Source organism: Bombus impatiens, unplaced genomic scaffold, assembly GCF_000188095.3.
Source record: "Bombus impatiens unplaced genomic scaffold, BIMP_2.2 scf_0442, whole genome shotgun sequence".
NCBI lineage: Eukaryota > Metazoa > Arthropoda > Insecta > Hymenoptera > Apidae > Bombus > Bombus impatiens.
Window position 1 is genome coordinate 578537 of NT_176861.1, and position 18514 is coordinate 597050.

Here is an 18514-nt window from a genome sequence, read left to right on the forward strand (position 1 = left end):
TGTGTTTTTTTTTTTTTTTTTTTTTTTTTTTTTTTTTTTGAAGGGTATTTACAGAAGTAAGGTGAGCGTAATACTTGTTAAATATGTAAAGATATGTTGTGAGAAATGTTGTGAGAAAATACAAAAAGTAGAGTAAGTCTGTATTGTGAAAGGAAGAAATTGGTTACCCGTAAGAATTTACACGGAGTTGGAAATCATTATGAGAAAGATTCAAAAGTATCATTGAATTATGATATTAAAAACTCAAAGGATTTATACTATTAATATAGAAATATGACATCGATCTTGATCCTCTACCGATGGTTACAGATATATCTAGTTACAGGTACGATTTGACAATCATATGAATTTTGAAAGAACTACAAGATTTCATTAGATATATTTCTTCCCATGAAATATTTTTCTCGATAATTTGATAATTTTATAATATAATCCTTATTAATAACGCGTAATACAGACAAATACGATGTTGTAGTTGTCTGCGGAAATTAGATTTCTAAAAATCGAGTCAAATTTAAAAATACCTGCATTAAAAGAAGTCGTGCAAGAGACGAAAGAAAATCGAACAAATTTTACGAACGAAAGCAACGAACAATTTCTCATACACTTCATTAGACAACAGTACAAAAAACTTGATAAAAGATGAATTAGGTATTTGCGTTGTCAAAAATACATTCAACGAAACGAAGAACGAAAATAGCGAGAGAAAGAACGAAGAAAAAAGAAAATACGATTAAAATATGAAAAATGGAAATATGAAATAATACGTGACGAACTAACAGAGAAAAAAAATTCTTGCTCTGTCACGGTCAAGGCGTTTTGCAGGCTGGTGTCAGTCTGTTGCTTTTCAAGGAAGCGGCGCACACGTTCGATGCGGCACACGATCGTGTATCGGAATTCGCCGTGTTCCCAGCGAAGAAATCACGTGATTATGCGAGGAACGTTCCCCGCGACTTCCTTCCCCGCATACCTGGCGTTTTTCCTCGTCGCGGTCTCGCGACTATCTCCGCGGAATTCGAGACGAGATTCGTGAGAAATAACGGGCCAATTCGAACGCTATTACACGCATTCGTATTCGACGATGCTTAATAGAATCTGCATTCGAAATGTCATGCAGTTTCTCACGGTGAAACGTATTTATGGTACGTCTGACGACTAGATTCGACAAGCCGCAGACCAATAATCAACCGATCCGTATTTCGAGTAGCCTGTCTCCTTGTTAATCATTGCTTATGCATCTCTTATTATTCCTATCATTAAAATCGAGTGTTTTCAATACGTTAACGAGCTCGTTGGATCTTTTATAAACGTTAGTAGGTTCCGTCGTTCTAAGTGCACGATTGTTTTAAAATAGACGAACTCGTTAAATGAATTATCATATAAGATTGAAGATCTTTTTCGCGGCCTTTTAAAGAAGACGAAATGATATCGGAGGCGTTGAAGAAATTAAGGTACTACTTATGGTTTATTTTTGTATATGGAAAAGGAATTATACGTACTTAAAGTTCAACATTTTTAAATTCCGCCTCAATTTTCGACAGCCTATTTTTTCTTCAAAATTGATGTTTAATGACCTATACGAATGAATACCATTCAATCATCTTCAAAGACTTCAACCGGTATGTTAATAAAATTTATACATTTAAATTTCAATATTTTTCATTTCTAAACATTATTGTATATCCTTAATTTCGTATATTTCTAATAGTCTGTCATTTTTTCTAAATATTTGTTCAATATGGTATTATTTATAGGATTAATTTAAATCCAAAATGTCCAATTTATGTGAAAATTCCTGATCATTGGAGGAATTACGATTTGCAGCTGAGCGAGCCAACGAACCACTTGGTCATCGATAAGCAGTCGTTAAACTCGAAAGACTCACCTTCTCCGAATTCTCAAAGTCCAGCTTGAACGCCCAAAGTTTCAGCCTGGCAGGCAACTCCGAGATAGAGGCCAAAGTTAGAAGAAACTGCTCGGCCGATCCCAAAGGTAGGTCAGGATTGGCGGCCTGCGCCTCTTGTATCCTGGACCTCTCCTCCTCAGTTGGCAGCATCGTTAAGAGTTTCTGTCGCGAATGGATCCGAGGACAAAGGATAGGAAACGAACGAAGAAGAAAAATGAACAGGAAATTAGAGAAATTAGAAAAACCATCGAAAAAGAACGTACGTGTGTTTCAACTGAATCACAGGGTCGACCGTGAACTAAGAATTTTGACTTTTACAGTCATAATTTTAAGGGAGATTTTTAACGAAATCGGGATTCTGAAGTACATTTCATTTCGAGGAAAAAATTAAGAAATCAATGGGGAAATGTTAAAATACTTTCGATTTGGACACAATACCATATAATATTTTTAAATAAATTGCTCTTCGTATAAGTAATAATATTCTTATAGAGAAAATAGCTTATATTATTTTGTTCGTGTAACTTATTTGAACGCAACTCAACGAGAAGGAAACATTCTTACGAAGAAAATAAATTATTTATAAATAAGACTGTGCAGATAATTTACTAAAAATTACTATATTGAATTCTAATATATACATCTCTATAAATTAATAAATATCTATTAATGTTTATTAAAGACTAGATTCGTGAAATGATAGCGAATCGAATGTAATGATCATGCCTGTTTGAATCGATTCAGATCGAATTATATCGAGTTAATTGTACTAGATATCGTATAGAATGCTTCAGAGGTCGATTCCAAGCATATTTTATCTACTATCTTCTCATAATTGCAAACACACTGAAACCAATCTCTGACAATAATCTCTAATATTTCGATCCGTGCTTGATAGAACAGAATACTATTAAGTCTATGATAAAATTCCTTTTACTTATTTTTATTCAAAATTATGAAATATTAATTCGTGTAACTTGAAAAATCTTGCGATAAAAAGAAATCTGCTAATAATCAATTTGGCTCAATGTCACACTAACAGGGATCGATATCTTGTATGTTCTTCATTATTTATCATATTATTTGAACGTAATAGCCAAAAGAACGAGATACTGAAACTACTGTAAATGCCGCAAACGTTCATTAAATAAAAGGAATGAGAAGAAACAAAAAAGAGAAAAAAAATAAATCATGCGACCTTACCTCGATACCCTCTCTGTTCATAATTGTTGCGTCCATTTTCAAGATCGCGGTTTTAATAGATCTTGGTGGAGGCAATTTGGTCATCCCGATATTGATGGCGTTTGATCGTTTATGGTCCAACACGATGATCTCCTTGTTTTTGTTCATCTCTTGCTGTTTCTATTCGACGACAAAAATGAACAAATTAGCCACTGGTAAAGAATAATGCTCGCATTGCTACAACTTAAATGACGTTCGATGGTCATGTCTGAACACTCAAAAATCATAAAATTTAATTAAACACCGTGCACATAATGGTTTTGGAACGAATAAAGGAGAGACGCGATTTCCAGCTGAAATTTTATATATTAACAAACCAGTGCAGGTCAAATATTTGCTCGCTAAGGAAAGGGAAAGAGAAGCGCGCAGGTGGATGAAAATGCGCTGAAAACGTATTTGCTGTTGATGCTGATCAATCGGTAAAATATAAAAATATCGTACACCGTCAGCGGAAACGGAATTAGTAGAACGAGTAGTTCAAAGCAAACACCACCGGTTACTGTTACGTTACCGCTGTAAATTACGCGGAAGGATAAACAGAGGTGAAATACAGGGCGAAGAGAAATCGAAAAAGAGCGTTATAATTAGCAGAGACGAGGCGATCCAATAGCTACCGCGCCGAGATTAATCACTTGAAATACCCCTTGAAGGAAAGCCAATTAGCAATTAACAATCTGCACAGAATTGAAGTACCAGCATACACACAACGGATAATTTTATTTCAGTGATTCGATCGGAGTAATGTGTAAATGAATTTACATTACCGCGTTCATTAGTACCAAGCGTAAATTAAAAAGGGAATAAAAAAGTAGAGAAAACGAAGAAAATGGTAGGAGACGCGGAGAAAAATGAAAAAGCGCGTAGAAACGAAGTTTGGAGTTAGCAAAAACCGGCGTTAAGTGAAGTTAAGAAATTAGGACTCACCTCCTGTAAAATTCCAGCATGCCATTTCGTTCATTTTTCGTGCGAGCACCAAGAATATTGCAAATAATACAAGAAAAGATTAGTCGTATTGCATTAAACCACCATCACCACCACCCAACCACTATTCACCGTATTATTATTATTATTATTATTATTATTATTATTATTATTATTATTATTATTATTATTGCGCGCGATCGTTATCACGAGATTTCGTTACTGTTGCGAACGGTATTAATTTACGACGTGTTATTGTTAAAGTTACTTCTCATTAGACTAATGGAGCCTGTAATATTATATTGTACCAAGATCGTAATCATTCGTGTGCATGATCGTCTCGTGAAATCGCTCGTGGCAAGCGCGCGTTTAACATGATGTAACATGAAGATAGAACGCAGCGTGAACGCAGTTATTATTTTTTATGAGCATTTTCTCTCTTTTTTCACAGCAAATCATTGGGATATATGACCTCGGTGCTTACAATTTAACCGTGGAAATTAAAAAATGGAACTCTCTTTATCAATATTTAAGGCGAATATCAATTTTCCCGGTAATTGATCTCTGTCAACTAGAATAATCTTTATAGTGTCTTCTAACTTCGTAGATTTTATAAGGAATATTGATAAGAATTTCAGTTAGTAATGCATTCTTACCACGAGTTCGTAAGTAACGTAATTTCGTTTCATACTTGTTCCATTGTTCCATTCGTGGTGAAAGAATTTTTTATCTTTATGAATAACTGCCTGAAATAATTCATATAGACGTTCATAATTGATAAAAGTGCAACTTGTGTTTCTGCAAATTCCAGCCTTCGTCAACAACGGAAAACCATTTACCAGAAACTTCAATTATCAAGGAAATAGCCGCTTTAGAATAAATGGTTATTTGCAAGAAAATTACCATTACTTAACACGTTGAACGCCATGGAAAGGTCAAGAGCGATTGGCATTACGCGAACTTGTCAGTAACGTCATGAGGTTTACGAGTAATAACCAATGCCAAACATGTAAAATTCGCTTGGCAGCCAACGTGTTCACTAACACTTTCTTACCGACGAAAACGTTTATATCCATCGAGCTTCGTTAAATTATTTCCATAAAATTAAAACAGAGAAGACATAGTTAATCCACTAAAGCATATCCAAAATCTTCCCGCCTAATCTATCCAACGTCTATTTTCTTAAACTTTCAACATCCTATAATTTTTCCCGATTCACATCTTCTTTTTCAAAGCTGTCCTTCATTCTGTCTCGTTCGTCTTTACGGAAGTCTCAACGGACGCTTTATCCGGCACTAATTATTGCCGGATTCCGCGAGGTAGATGTAAAGGTTCAAAAGAGTCGGGCTGGCAAAAAGGAAAAGGCTCGGAGAAAGCACGACGAAAGAAAAGGATGGAAGGAAACGGAGGCGTCTGAAGAAGCGGCGGATCACATTATGTCGGCGCGGTGCGTGTCCATTGGCTCGCGACGCGATTCAAAACGTGGAACGCGGCCGGGCAAAGCTGATAAACCCGGCATGTAATTACGTCAGCAATTAGCGACGGCCGTGTCGTTCACGTGGAATCTTTCAGTGATCGTTGAGAAGAATTTCCACGAGGCTTTTCACGCGGAAAAATTTGATTAATAATATAAAATGTACAATATACCGCAAGATCGTCTCTTCCTAACGATTCGTCAAACGATCGATTTTAATAAAGAAGAAAAAGGAACAAAGATCGAGAACTGTCGTCGTATCAGAATACAAGTTGCAGCAACAAGCTCTGTCTATCAAGTCGGCAAATCGAACGAAAAACACGCGTGAAAACGGCGAGTGAAAGGCGAGGAAGGGTGAGAAGGAAATACGAACGTGCAACGGTATTTTTATTTTCTTAAAGTTTCGAAAAACCTTCTCTTTTTATCTGCCTTTTGCTTGGTAAAACACGAAAGCTCCCGTAGGGATCGACAGATACGAGGATTCCGCGACACCGCGACAGACAGCCAGTCTCGGTTCTGTTCTGTTGCTCCGTACGCGATCGAAAATAAAGCCGTTTAGGGTAAAGCGGTTTAAAGGACCGGCGGAGAGTAACTCTGTTGCAAACGGTGCCGGATTAAACGCGTAATCCGTGTCAAAGGCATCCGGAGAAGCCGAAGCGGGACCCCTGTCGCGTTATCTGTCTACTAGATGGTTAAATGCTGGTAGAGAGTGTAACTATCTTCGGTAGGATCGACATGGTGTTAAAGATGCAAAGGTGTGCCTACTACATTATGTTATGATGAATGAAATGAAAATAGAATGCAATGTTATAGACATTGTCCTAGTTTTCTCCGATAAAACTCTGTCGCTATATTCTACGAGCATAAATAAAAGACAGATATTTATATCGTGAGATGTCACATATGGATATACAAAATATGTGAAGAAAAAAGCTAAATGATACACTTCTAATGAATGGAACCTGGAGACACGCGTAAATATCTTTGTGCAAAAGGCAAATTGTTATATTCTGTTGCGGCAATTTCGTTTGTGCTAAATTGTAACGTTTAACAAGTGCTTTCTTCTTATAGTAAAATTTATGAGTTTATTGTCAACGAATAAAGAGAGAAACTTCAAAGAACTGGCGTTATTAAATGCTACTGTAGAAATGTGCTTCATTTTTATAAATGAAATTTTTGTTTACCTTCTTTTAAAAATGACACGTGTATCCAAGTATTTAAAATCTCTATCTTAGAACATACAAGCATATTATAACAAACAACGGGTTTAAAATATAATAAGAAGATGATTTTCCTCGATCACACGTCTCTTTTACTGAAGTAACAACGAAAGATAGTTGAAATAGTTAAACATGTTAATTATATGTGTTGTATAAATTGAATACTATAACGATACTCGATTCATTCACAAACGACGAGATTTTCTAATTGCATTTAAGTAGCACAGTTGAATCAAATACATCGTACGTTTCTCCACGCAATAACTAACTATTCTTGATCCTTTAAAATTCTCTTTAAAGCGCGTGGTCCGTGAACGCGTTCAAACGTCTAAACGCCACGGTTTGAACGGTGCCCTGTGATTTTAACGCCTAAAGGAAGACGAAAAAAGAGAAGCCGAACGAAGTTCACCAAGCCTTTAATTCCTTCCGTTATCGCCGAGACACGTACGAAAGAGGTCGAGAAAAAACGAAGAAGAACTGTGTATTTAATGCAATTCGCAGCGCTCTATTCCGACCGAAACGTTCCTCCACTGTATTTAACGGTTGGCTCCGTGGTTAGTAGGTGCTCTTTATTCAAAAATATCTCGAAAGAAACTGTTTGAAAAAAAGGAAGAAAATAAAAGAAGAATTCTCGACTAGAGGTTAACGAGACAATAATTACTGGCGTATGGGGAACGGAGAGAAAGTTTCTTGGGATTGGATAATGGCTGGATGAAAATTTCGGCAAATGTTTGCTAATTAAAGCAACGGTCACGAATTAAATGAATTCCCGGGTGAGAATAAAAGATTCTATTTTAAGTAAGTGCAGCTGAAAGTCTTGTAAACGAGTGGCAGAGAATTTAGTTGCGAAAGATAGTTCTCGAGTTAGTTGTTCTTTAATACATCATTTTATAACATCGTGTCTGGTCGTAGCTTAAACTTATGGTCATGATTCGACAAAATTTAGTTTCAACCGTGATTCTGACTTTAATTTTTCAAAATACAAATCTGTAAAATGCAAGTTAGGTGTAATGTTTCAATATTTTGTATTGATACCGATCGGATATAATATCGTAACAGTGAATAGCTATCAAAATTAGAAAGAACTGAAAAATTACTAAGATAAGAGAAATATGCCGATTTCGTTGGAAAAAAATGATGTAGAAAATAAGAGAAACAGTTTCAATTGACAGAAACAATTGTTTCAATTTTACACGCGTTAAAGATATTTTGGAAAACCACGCACAGATACACGCAATATCTTCGTCGAGCCCTAAAATCAACGAATCTCCAAGAGAAAATCATCAAAATCAAGGATCGAGTAGCCCAAAAACTCTCTGACTTCGCTACTTCAAAGGATTCATCCCCTTTAACGGTGGCAGAAGCAGCCGGTTAACCAACCACGTAGCTTTGTGTATTTTGGATTGTGCATAGGCTGCCTGTGGAATTTCTGCGCGATGAAAAGCTTCTCGCGGTAGAGACAAGCGAACCGGATGCTGAACGTTCACCGTTCACCACGTGTGCCTCAAGAATCAGGCGTCGGGGAATGATTAACATCGTCGACGTCGGGCAACGTTCGCTTCCTCTCGTCGGGACAACGGCGAGAACGAAACGAAAAAGCAAGAAGATTCATGGGACGTCGGAAAGGTGTCGCTTTTTCCATCGAATACCCGCGCGGTAATTAAATTTCCTGTCTGATGGCGTGGCGCGGTGAAATTTTGTGGAACCGCGAACTAGGAGGACGATGCCGCAGCTTTTCGTCGACAGAAATAACGAAAATAAACCGTATAGAAGGTATTGTTGAAAATGGCGAAGTTATGAAGCTCGATGGAAATTCAATTACTTTTTGTTGGCAGAAGGGGGATTCGGCACATCAGTTTCGATAGTGCTCAGTTGAAAGGTTGAAAAGGCTCTCTTTTTTTCCCAGTCGCTTTGTATTGGTGGAAACCGCTTGCTGTGAACTAGTATTGTCTTTTTTTTGCATATAGTATGTTTGGCCTGACAGATTTCAAAGCGAACGAGAGGCTCAATTGATTTGAGTAACGCGTGTTTCGATAAAATCCTTCTAATGTTATTATAGTTACACTGTGTTAATCCTTTGTTTTGTTTAGTATTCACCAACAAAATTGTTCTATACATACAACAAACAAGAATATACACAGGTAAGATACACTGACCATTTCCATGTTAAATCATAGACAAATTGTTACCACGAAAAGATCTTACATCTAGCGCTAAATTTATTTTCTATTCTAAATTTATTTTCTAGTTCCTGACAGTTCGGTCGTGCCCTTACTTACACTTCGATATTTATTTTCCTCTTTTATTTCGAAAGTAGCATCTTCATATACGTACTTCTAGAACTGCAGAGCCCACGAGACGTCCGCATGCCGTTCTAATATTCGAAGCACAGTATTGAAAGTATTTGAACACTTCTGGAAACTTTTCATGAACATGTTACGCGAGTTATACAAAACACGTTCAGCTACTAAGGTTCCAAGAAGTTTTGTATAAACCACGCATTATATCCCTAAAAGTTCTTTATGACAAGTGTCCAAATACTGTCGTGAATCACCCTACCATACATATGAAACACCGACGCGAAGAAGAAATATAAGATCTCCCCAGAGGGAAAATCCCGTATAGATAGCCGTACCCGCAGGAAACAAGCTCTCTCAGAAAAGAGCAACGGCGAAGCTCAAAGAACGAGAGCTGCTCACCTTCGTGATGAGATCCTTAGCGCGGCTCTCGAACAGGTGTTCGAGCTTCTGCGTGTCAACAGGTACTGGCGACAGCTCGTCCCATATCATTTTGTTTTTGTCGAGCCTCGACAGTATGATGGGGTCATCCCTAACCTCCTTCCAGAACAGCTTCACCGTCTTCTTACTCTTCTTAGTGAAAGTCGGCAGTGGACTCTTTGGAGCATTGCTGGAGTCGACCGCGGTCGGTGACCTCGGCGACTTGAGATTCACGCCGAACAACGGTGGAGGCGCTTGCGGTACGGGTGGCGGTAGCCTCGCCCCTAGAGGTGGTGGCGGTGGTGCCCGTGCGCCACCAGGAGTCGGAACCATGGGCGGTGGTGGCGGTGGTACGCCGTTGGTCACGTTCACAGGTCCAAGAACGTCAACTTCGTCGTCGGAATTCAGATCGGTGAAGTCGAGGTCGCAGAGTTCGAGTGGCCGCTTCAGTTTCTTAACCAACTCCTCCCAATGCAGCTCGTTCTCGGATTTCTTCGCTTCTTGCAGTTTCGGCAGGCTGTCGCCGGTAGGAGACTTCAGCACGTCCGCTTTTGACTTGGACTTCGCCAGACCCTCCTTCGCCTTCGAGATCAGACCGCTCATGTCCCCTATCCTGAGGGTGAAGAAGAAGAACATTGCGATGACGAAGGGTTTGAATTCTGGGGATACGTTAGGTGGTGAGGCTTGAAACGTCGAGAAGATCGAGTTCCACTCGTTCTCTTTTTTTATCGAACGCGGACGTTATGTTTTAAGACGTCTGTAGGTTTCGCTATTTAAAGATATGTTTTTCTTTTAGAAGAGACCATGGTAATAGAATAACATCAATGGTAGTTCACTGAAGTTTGAAAGAAAAGATGAGTTAAGTATAATCTTTAAAACAGAATATATAATCCCATTTATTATCGTATATACCAAGAGATTTCGTTAATACCAGAAAGATTATAACAATCTAGCAATCTTTCTAAAAGTTATCTTTGGGTGTATTGTTCCACTAGACTCGCAAGGATTAATTTATTAAATACTTCACCCTTCTGTTCGTATAATTAATTTTTAATCAGCTTCGAAATTTTGATTCAAGATCCTTTTTGAAAAGTTTTAATTCTAATTTATGTACATAGACCTAATTTCGATATGGGTCTGTAGTATTCAGGAAAATGTTAACAAAACGATATTTATCTTCCTGATAGGAGAAAGAAGAAATCACGGATTCTGATCCATCTTAAAGCGAAACGTACGAACAGTGTTTCCTTAACGAGTCTTAATCTTTTCTATATATCGTACAGTGAAATTACCTGGAAACCTTCTCCTCGACCGGGCTGCTCGGTATAAGATTTTGAGCGGCCAGCTTTTGTGTGAGATCCTTGACGGTTCCTTCCCTCTTCAGTTGTAGAACCACTCGACGATCCTCATCCTCGTCGGTGTGATTACCCTCGTCGCACTCGACACCCTCGTCCGGGCTCTTGCCGTACCATGGTTTCTTCTCCTCGGAGTCAAGCTTGTTCGCAGCATTCATCAGAGGCGTCAAGTCTTTCCTGCTGTTTGTCCTGGATAACTTATTCGACGGCGAGTCCGCATTTCTTTCGTACGACGTGCCGTTAGTGTAACGCAGGCCGTTCGTCGCATAGGGACCTTCAGCAACCGAAAAGCCGTTCAATTATTTCCAATTAATTAATTTATTACTCTCTACGTTGCTTATTACGGTTTTAGTAGATAATTTGTTTGGAATTGCAGACAATAGTTTGACTATACGCGTACTATATTAACTTGTTTACAGGTATATTTCTTTACAATTCTGAAGTGTTCTAACTTCGTTGTTTTGTTTTGAAGTCAGAGATCATAAGTTTTGAAAGCTTCCACAGCTTCCGAACTTCGAAAAATTGTAGAATCGATGTTCACCGAGTTACGCGGAAAGAATCGAAAACTTAGGTTTGACGAGGATCGCTTAAAAATGCAAACAGAAACTGATCCTCCAACTACCACCCGAGAAACTAGTCGAGAGAAACTTCAAACAGCCCATGAGAACTATACACAAACATCTTTAAAAGCCTGGTAAAGTTACACAACTGAAAACATGGGTTTCTCACGAGTTAAAACGATACCAAGACTCGTTTATAACTCGTTAACGCTTGCTACTATTTTCTGTTGAACGGAAAATGAACAATTTCTCAAACTATAGAACTTAAATTCTACGTGATTTATTTCTTCATATTAGGTTCTCGATAAAGAATCTCGATCATAGTATGTAATAAAATTGTAATTGAAATAAAATTAATAACTAGGTAAATAAATTAATAATCGATCAAAATATATCTTTCATTTCTTCAAATATAATCATTGATACAAAATCCCAATTATAATATATATTTAATGAAATTTTAATTGAAATAAAATTTTGGATAGAAATAAAATTAGCAACAAGATTGAATCTAGATATTTTTATTGTTTTATAAGTGTGTAGAATTGATCGTTATAACACTGGTCAGTATATAGCGTTTAAAACAGAATTACAGCAGCGTATCTCATAAATTGCGTGTATCGATTACTTCCTGCCGATACACTGCGCTTTATAACCTTGACCTATCCTCATAACATCTTTCTTAACTTTCTCGCATCTGTTCAGAAATCTCTCAAATTCGCGCTTTTCTAACATTCCCTAATCTTTTACGATGAAAGACATGGAACCTATCTTTCATTATAAAACCTACGATTATAATAAGTTTCCAATAAAATCTGTTAGCTTAAAAATCTATTTCAGACTCTCGTAAAAATTACCAAATTGTGTTTCAGTTTGGTAAATGTTTATGTAAAAGTTCGATGATCTAAGATATAAAATCTACGATATCTATTCACATAAAATCTCAATCAGATTATTTTCTCTTCCATATGTTTTTGCTAAATTCTGTATCTACCTAGCTGTTATATAATCATTAAATCATTCATTTAAATCAATTTCCTCCGAGAAGCAAAAATTCTCCCGTAAACTTCAATAAAAGTATAGAGAAGTAAACTTTGTACGAATATTATTCGTTTTATCATACAGAAATTCGTATACCGTGAAAATCCGATAAAGCGAACACGTTAAACGAAATTCTCATTACTTCCCCATTAATGGTAATAGTGAAACGATAATAATCTATTACTGACTTTCCTGATCGTCCGAGGGTACCACGGATGCTCGCATAGTCGCTGTGGCCTCTTGCTGCTCCCTGATAAAGCTCCTCTGCCTCTCAGCTCGTTCCCTTCGACGTCTTAACGCCGGTGTCACGCCAACGTCCACTGAAAGTCGCAATAAATCACTTCTTTCCTGGCCCGTTCGCCGCCAATACATACACGCGGCCGATCATTTTCCGCGTCGAACTATAATTTACTATTTACCAGGCGCGTGGTTACGCGACACCAAACCGCTTATCGCGCGATCGTTTTCGTTCGCGTCGAATCACACTACCGCCGAACTTTCATTTTGATTTATCGGTCGCGATACGAATCGAAACGTCCCTCGACGACAGTCACGATAAATTCTGCTCGTCACGCGTGTCATTTCTTCGCGGTTCGAGCTCGCGCCAAAAATACGCGGTGTATCAATTATTTCGTCGACCCTATAGTTGATGCGACGCTCGACACCGTATCCTCGATTATTCCATGCACGTTACTGCCGGCGAATCGGTTGGAAAATTTCACGCAGAATTTTGTGAACGCTCGTATAACGCTGTTTCACTTTGCCGTTCTGTGCAATTTTATTCGATTGCCGTGTAAGTTCTGTATAACGAAGAACATTCCTCGTTAGTGGTTTATATAAACCACGCGATATACGAGCGGCTTAGGGAGAAAGTGGTACGAGTGACAATTTTTAGTTTGAAAATTGTGGATGAAGTTGAAGCATAATAAAGATAAACGCGGATGGAAATATTGCCTACTCATATACATTCTTGACAGTCTTGATGCAAATCATTCTTTACGAAGATAAATCACAACGTTTCAACTGTGAATTCCAAGCTTCGATGCAATCTTACAAATGGCGAATGGCAGAATTTTTTCGATCCACCAGATTATTTCAACGCTATTAATCATTGTCCGATGTCCTCCTCCAGTATCGTCTTCAAGATTGCTATCTTCTCTACAGAACTTTACAAATCAATAATATCAGGTTCAAACACTCGTAACACCTACACCAATCGTGAATGCCGAATAAAAATGTTTTACTGTACCGATTTCACTTCGTATAATGTTACTACAGTTCCAGCTTCGATTATTTGTGTCTTTTTATGCAAATATCTTCTCAGTAATAAAATAATAAAAATAACAAAGACAATGTTTCTACCAAATATCTTCTAGCATGTGTACAAATTTTTAACACGTCTGTATAAACGAATTTAACAAACACAACTTACGCAGCAATCTAATACCTTCTTTAACCTCGTTTCTTTATTCCTTCCTCAGAAGCTATATACAAATGTAAGTATCTTCTTTATCGGAATTGTTTTTGCACTTACAAGAAAAACCCAAGAACGTTGGATCATCGATTGAATTGAAATTTTGTAATGCAATACAATTAACAAAATTTAATTTATGCGTCGGTAGCAACGAGAGTGCTTAACCTTCTTCTACTAACTAATTCTTGCAACGAATGCAAGTGATAAAACGTTATAAAAACGTAATAAGGTAAAGTAAAATTATAAAAATGTAATAAATACGTTGTATCGATATAGGACGCGTTAGAAGGCAACTTCCTCGGAATAGCGATAAACGTGCACACAAAACGATGAAAACGGTGAAAACATAACCGTTTGAATCAGCCGATTACTCATGGCCGCGACATCGACATTCCGTTTCCGGTGAAGCGAGTTCACGCGGCGTACTTGACCCGATCGGCGTGGATCCGTACTAGTCGTTTTCCGCGACGATGCGACGATCTAAACGTGCTCAATCACGGCCCCCTTCGAGCGAAACTACGCTTTTCGCTCGGTCTCTAGCGTGCAGTTCGCATTCGCCGCGTGCTGCATCCGCAACGAAACGCACGGGGGAACTGAAAACCGCAAGGTCTCTCTCCCGAGAGAGGGACGATCCGTTAACGCGGAAATCGCCGCTCGTGGGCGTCGAAGTTCGTATTCATCGCGCGGTCGAATCGTTAACGAGCGGATTTGCGACGTACATCGACTACCCGTATGCGTATACACGCCAAACGAAAGTGAAAATGTGTTTCATTCGGGATAACAGAGAAAGAGAGAGAGAGAGAGGAGGGAGAGAGAGAGAGAGAGAGAGAGAGAGAGAAGGAGAAATCATACTGGAACGATGCTGACCAATTGAGAGACTCGTAACGAAAATGACCCTTGTCAAATTTTTTGATTTTTTAGGTAATAATGCGTTACAGTTGTCAGGAGAGAGACTCCCAACATGGTAGAGTCGGTATTATGAAGAATAGTCTGTGCCGTGACTTATAGCCAAATGAAGATTAAATGGTTCTACAAAACTAATCTTTAGCAAGGGTGCAGAACTGCACAATTTAATGATGTGAAACTTAGTTGCTAGACTTCTGGAAATAATTACAAACGCGGCTGTTGATTTGTTTTTAGACGTTTTAGAAAAAAGATTTAAAGAGATAAATAAAACTGTAAGCGACAAGATTAAAACAAATGTTTTAGAAATGTATCTTGTTCATGTATAGTGAATCTTATTGACACTTAATTGAAAGAAAATGCTGAGAGCATTGTATGATCTTTGCGCGAATTTTGTACTATGTTTTGAAATATGTACGACTTGAAAACGTAATTGATTGCTTTTAGTTCGTGTAATTAAAGAAACTTGCAATCTCTTCGACTCGTTACCGCAGCTGTCAGAAGCCTGTACAAGTATCGACATCGCTGTATTGCATTGGATAGCATTTACAAATTCTACGTTCTTTGGATCATTTTCCTCCAACTGAATTTTTCTACTCTTCAAATATTTTTTAACAGAAAGATTTAAAAAGACGATAATAACGTACGAAAATACGACGAATTAACCAGAATAAATACTGCACATACAGACAGCAAGTGCAGTTAAGTACTCAAATATAGTATACGTATGTTACTGAATGGAATATAAAATAAAAAATATGTAGCGTATATGATACACGTGATAAAAATATGATAGCAGGATAGACATACGTAAAGACAAAGGACGCGTGAAATGTCAATGCTATAGAATATTATCATGAAAACAGAGATAAAGACGAAGTGAGATATCTTATCGATGGTCAGCATCGATCTAGGAAAGTCAACGTAAAATAATACGAAAAAAGGTGTCTCACCTTTGTTCTCCTTGTAGCTGCCATTCAATTGAACTTCGCCGAGATGACCCTGCGAACTCTGAGAACTGCTCGACTCGTCGTCGTCGTCGGGCAAACTTGAGTTTAGCGTGTTGTTCAGTGAGCTTATACCCAAGGAGTGGTTGAGCCGCGGACTTAGGCGCGCGTTCAAGGACATCGACAATGGAGACGTGCCCGTCGAGTGTCGCCGGGATTTTCGCCGTTCGTGAGAATCCACCAGGGACTTCCGGTTTCGTAGCGTTTTCCTGCGAGAGAAAAGTGTCTCAGAGTGAATTATTATGTTCACGATTTTCATGTTTCGATGTTGTGTCGTGAATTTGAAATATTATACGATGGATCTTGAGCGAGTTTCTATTTTGACGTTTACATTGCCTAGTCATTGATTCGTACTACTTGATTGGCGATACGAGTCGCGATATTTGCGTAATCCACTTGGAATATATTGATATTCGCTCGCCAATTTACATGGTGTTATGCCAAGCGAAAAATGAAAATTTACCAGTCGCTCTTCGAATTTAAGTGGCATATATATTGGGATATAATCTAACCAGAAAAACTGCATAATTTGTTAATCTTTTTCCAACTTTGTGATTTTGTCGTCGAAAAAGCTTCTTCGGTCATGACGTTATTTGAGCAGAACAATATATTTGGATTTCGAAGCTTTAAGGTAACGCCATTTTATAGAAAAACAAATTTTTTAAAACATTAAAATCGAGACATAAAATACTTTGTGTATGAAATACCATTTTCCAGGTATAAAATAATGATATTAAATACCATTCAGAATCGTCAAAGGATATTCTTGAAAATTTAATTTATTTATTGTATTTACATATCATGATTTTTCATTTATACGATAATGGACAAAACATTAAATACAATATATTTGCCACTCGTTTTCCACTACGAGTGAAAATTGAAAATATTATTCAGACTGCACAGTCTATAGAGTAAAATGAAGCAATTTTTACTCACTGGAGAATTCAAAGCAATATACCTATCTGCGTTTGAACATTCAATCAACTATGGACATGCGATATATCTAGTGATTGTATTCTAGTTTAGGGGCTACTTTGGAACAACTGACTTCTTCACACGAACGCGACCTACAATGATGGATACCTTGCTCTCAATTTGCTTCATCCACCTCGCGATGACCAATCGATCATTTAGAAGAGTCATTTATTATCACGTATAGGAACAAGGGATTTCGGTATAACAACGTGATCGTTCATACGTTAAGAGGAACGATAGATGACACGCATTGACTTAAGAATATTACAATTTTAAAATAAATGATTCAAATCTATCCTTTCCTTTAATACGTAGATGTACGGTTATTGAATTAATAAACGAGAACTAGAAGAGCGAGCTAATGCGAGAATTATGAGAGTCATAAAGGTCAACTTGTTAGCGTGCTCGGATAAAACGGAACTTGAAATTTATTGCGGTAAAACGATGATTAGGCACTAATCCAAACACATGCCCGCGAATGCGATTTTGTCTGAATAGTCCGAGAGTTCTACCACTACATATACTGCGAGTTCAACTGCTTTTACTCGTACAGATTGATATTCCGTTATATTTTGGAAACATGATCGTTTTATCTTCAAAAACTATGTTCTATATATTACATGAGCGAGTAAGATCACTTAAGACTGTCATACTCGGTCTTTCGAAGATTCTATCTGCGCGTAATCCTCCGGAACTTGCAACTTAGACCACACGAAATTTCTCTACCTGTATTATCCAGAACACGTTACATACCAAAATCAACAAAGTTGCTGAAGGGAGAAGGGCAAACGAAGCGATCGAAGGCCTCAAATCGATACCTGATGTTATCGTCCAGCTGACGAATAGGCGAGCCCCTATCGTTCCCGTCCTCGTGATGCAGCACAGCCTCGTAGATCTGGAATTGTCTGAGTAGATCAAGATCGGTGCCTTGCTTCGACATGTACCTCTGGATGATGCCCTCGATCCCCTGCTCCTCCAAACAGTCCACTTGATCGTAATAAGTGTCCTGGTCCGGTATACCGTTCAAACACTTGTTGACCAACGTCGTCGCGTAGATCAGTAATTCCGTGTCGGCGGCGTCGTAATCCTTCAGCAGCTTCATCACGTTCGTCCAGGGTATCATACCCCTGGATGTATCGACCGATCTAACGGCCCTGACCAGCAGCAGACTGTTCGTCTCCACATATTCGACGAATACCAGCAACAGCTTCAGTGCAGTCTTCACCACTAATCGGAAGCGGCTGGCTATTAACGTGTATAACCACTGAACCGTCTGACCGTGTTCCATCACTCCATTCATGCCGTCCACATAGAGCATCACCTGACCGAGAGCTGTACGATTAAAAGCATAAAACTGTTAATTAGCTTATATTTGTGTAAGAATTTGAAAGAGAAGAATGTTTGTTTGAAGACGATGGAAAAGTGTCAAATAGAGAAAAATTAAAGATAAAGTTGAATTAGTTTCCGCGTTTGTAAATCTTGTTTAGAGGTACCGAGATATACAGGTAGTTAAATACCAAATGATTTTTAATATCAGAGTTCTTGTCTTTTGCCATTGGACAACTCTAACTTATATAGACAAATATTCAACATCAAATTCCTATAGTAAATAAATTTTCATTAAACTATCTGTTTATTAAATACACTCTCAAGCTCTGTTCTTATTTGTGCCAATAAAATGCTGAAAATGCATTCCCTCGTATTATTCTATTCATA

At 38.0% G+C, this 18514-nt stretch overlaps 2 protein-coding genes and 1 long non-coding RNA gene across 6 annotated transcripts in view; 2 read left to right on the forward strand and 1 right to left on the reverse strand.

Moving 5' to 3' along the window:
- Positions 1-2150, forward strand: part of LOC105680914 (protein mesh-like) — a 12466-nt gene extending 10316 nt beyond the window's left edge. The window contains exon 6 of the mRNA XM_024368449.2: positions 1825-2150. The gene's annotated coding sequence lies outside the window, so the exon portion shown is untranslated. The remainder of the gene's footprint in view (positions 1-1824) is intronic.
- LOC100740589 (FH1/FH2 domain-containing protein 3) overlaps positions 1-18514 on the reverse strand; it is a 246234-nt gene that overhangs the window by 33064 nt on the left and 194656 nt on the right. For 2 of the 4 annotated variants that reach the window (XM_024368443.2, XM_012386979.3), the window contains 7 exons: positions 17617-18130; positions 15767-16029; positions 12625-12756; positions 10773-11109; positions 9462-10093; positions 3110-3270; positions 1886-2068 (listed from right to left, as the gene is read on the reverse strand). In XM_024368443.2, coding sequence (XP_024224211.1) covers positions 1886-2068; positions 3110-3270; positions 9462-10093; positions 10773-11109; positions 12625-12756; positions 15767-16029; positions 17617-18130 — 2222 coding nt within the window. The remainder of the gene's footprint in view (positions 1-1885; positions 2069-3109; positions 3271-9461; positions 10094-10772; positions 11110-12624; positions 12757-15766; positions 16030-17616; positions 18131-18514) is intronic. The other 2 variants (XM_024368444.2, XM_024368445.2) reach the window with 1 other exon arrangement.
- Positions 5814-8354, forward strand: LOC117151796. Its single transcript, XR_004461921.1, has 2 exons — positions 5814-7788; positions 7823-8354. It is a non-coding gene; the product is annotated as an uncharacterized LOC117151796 (long non-coding RNA).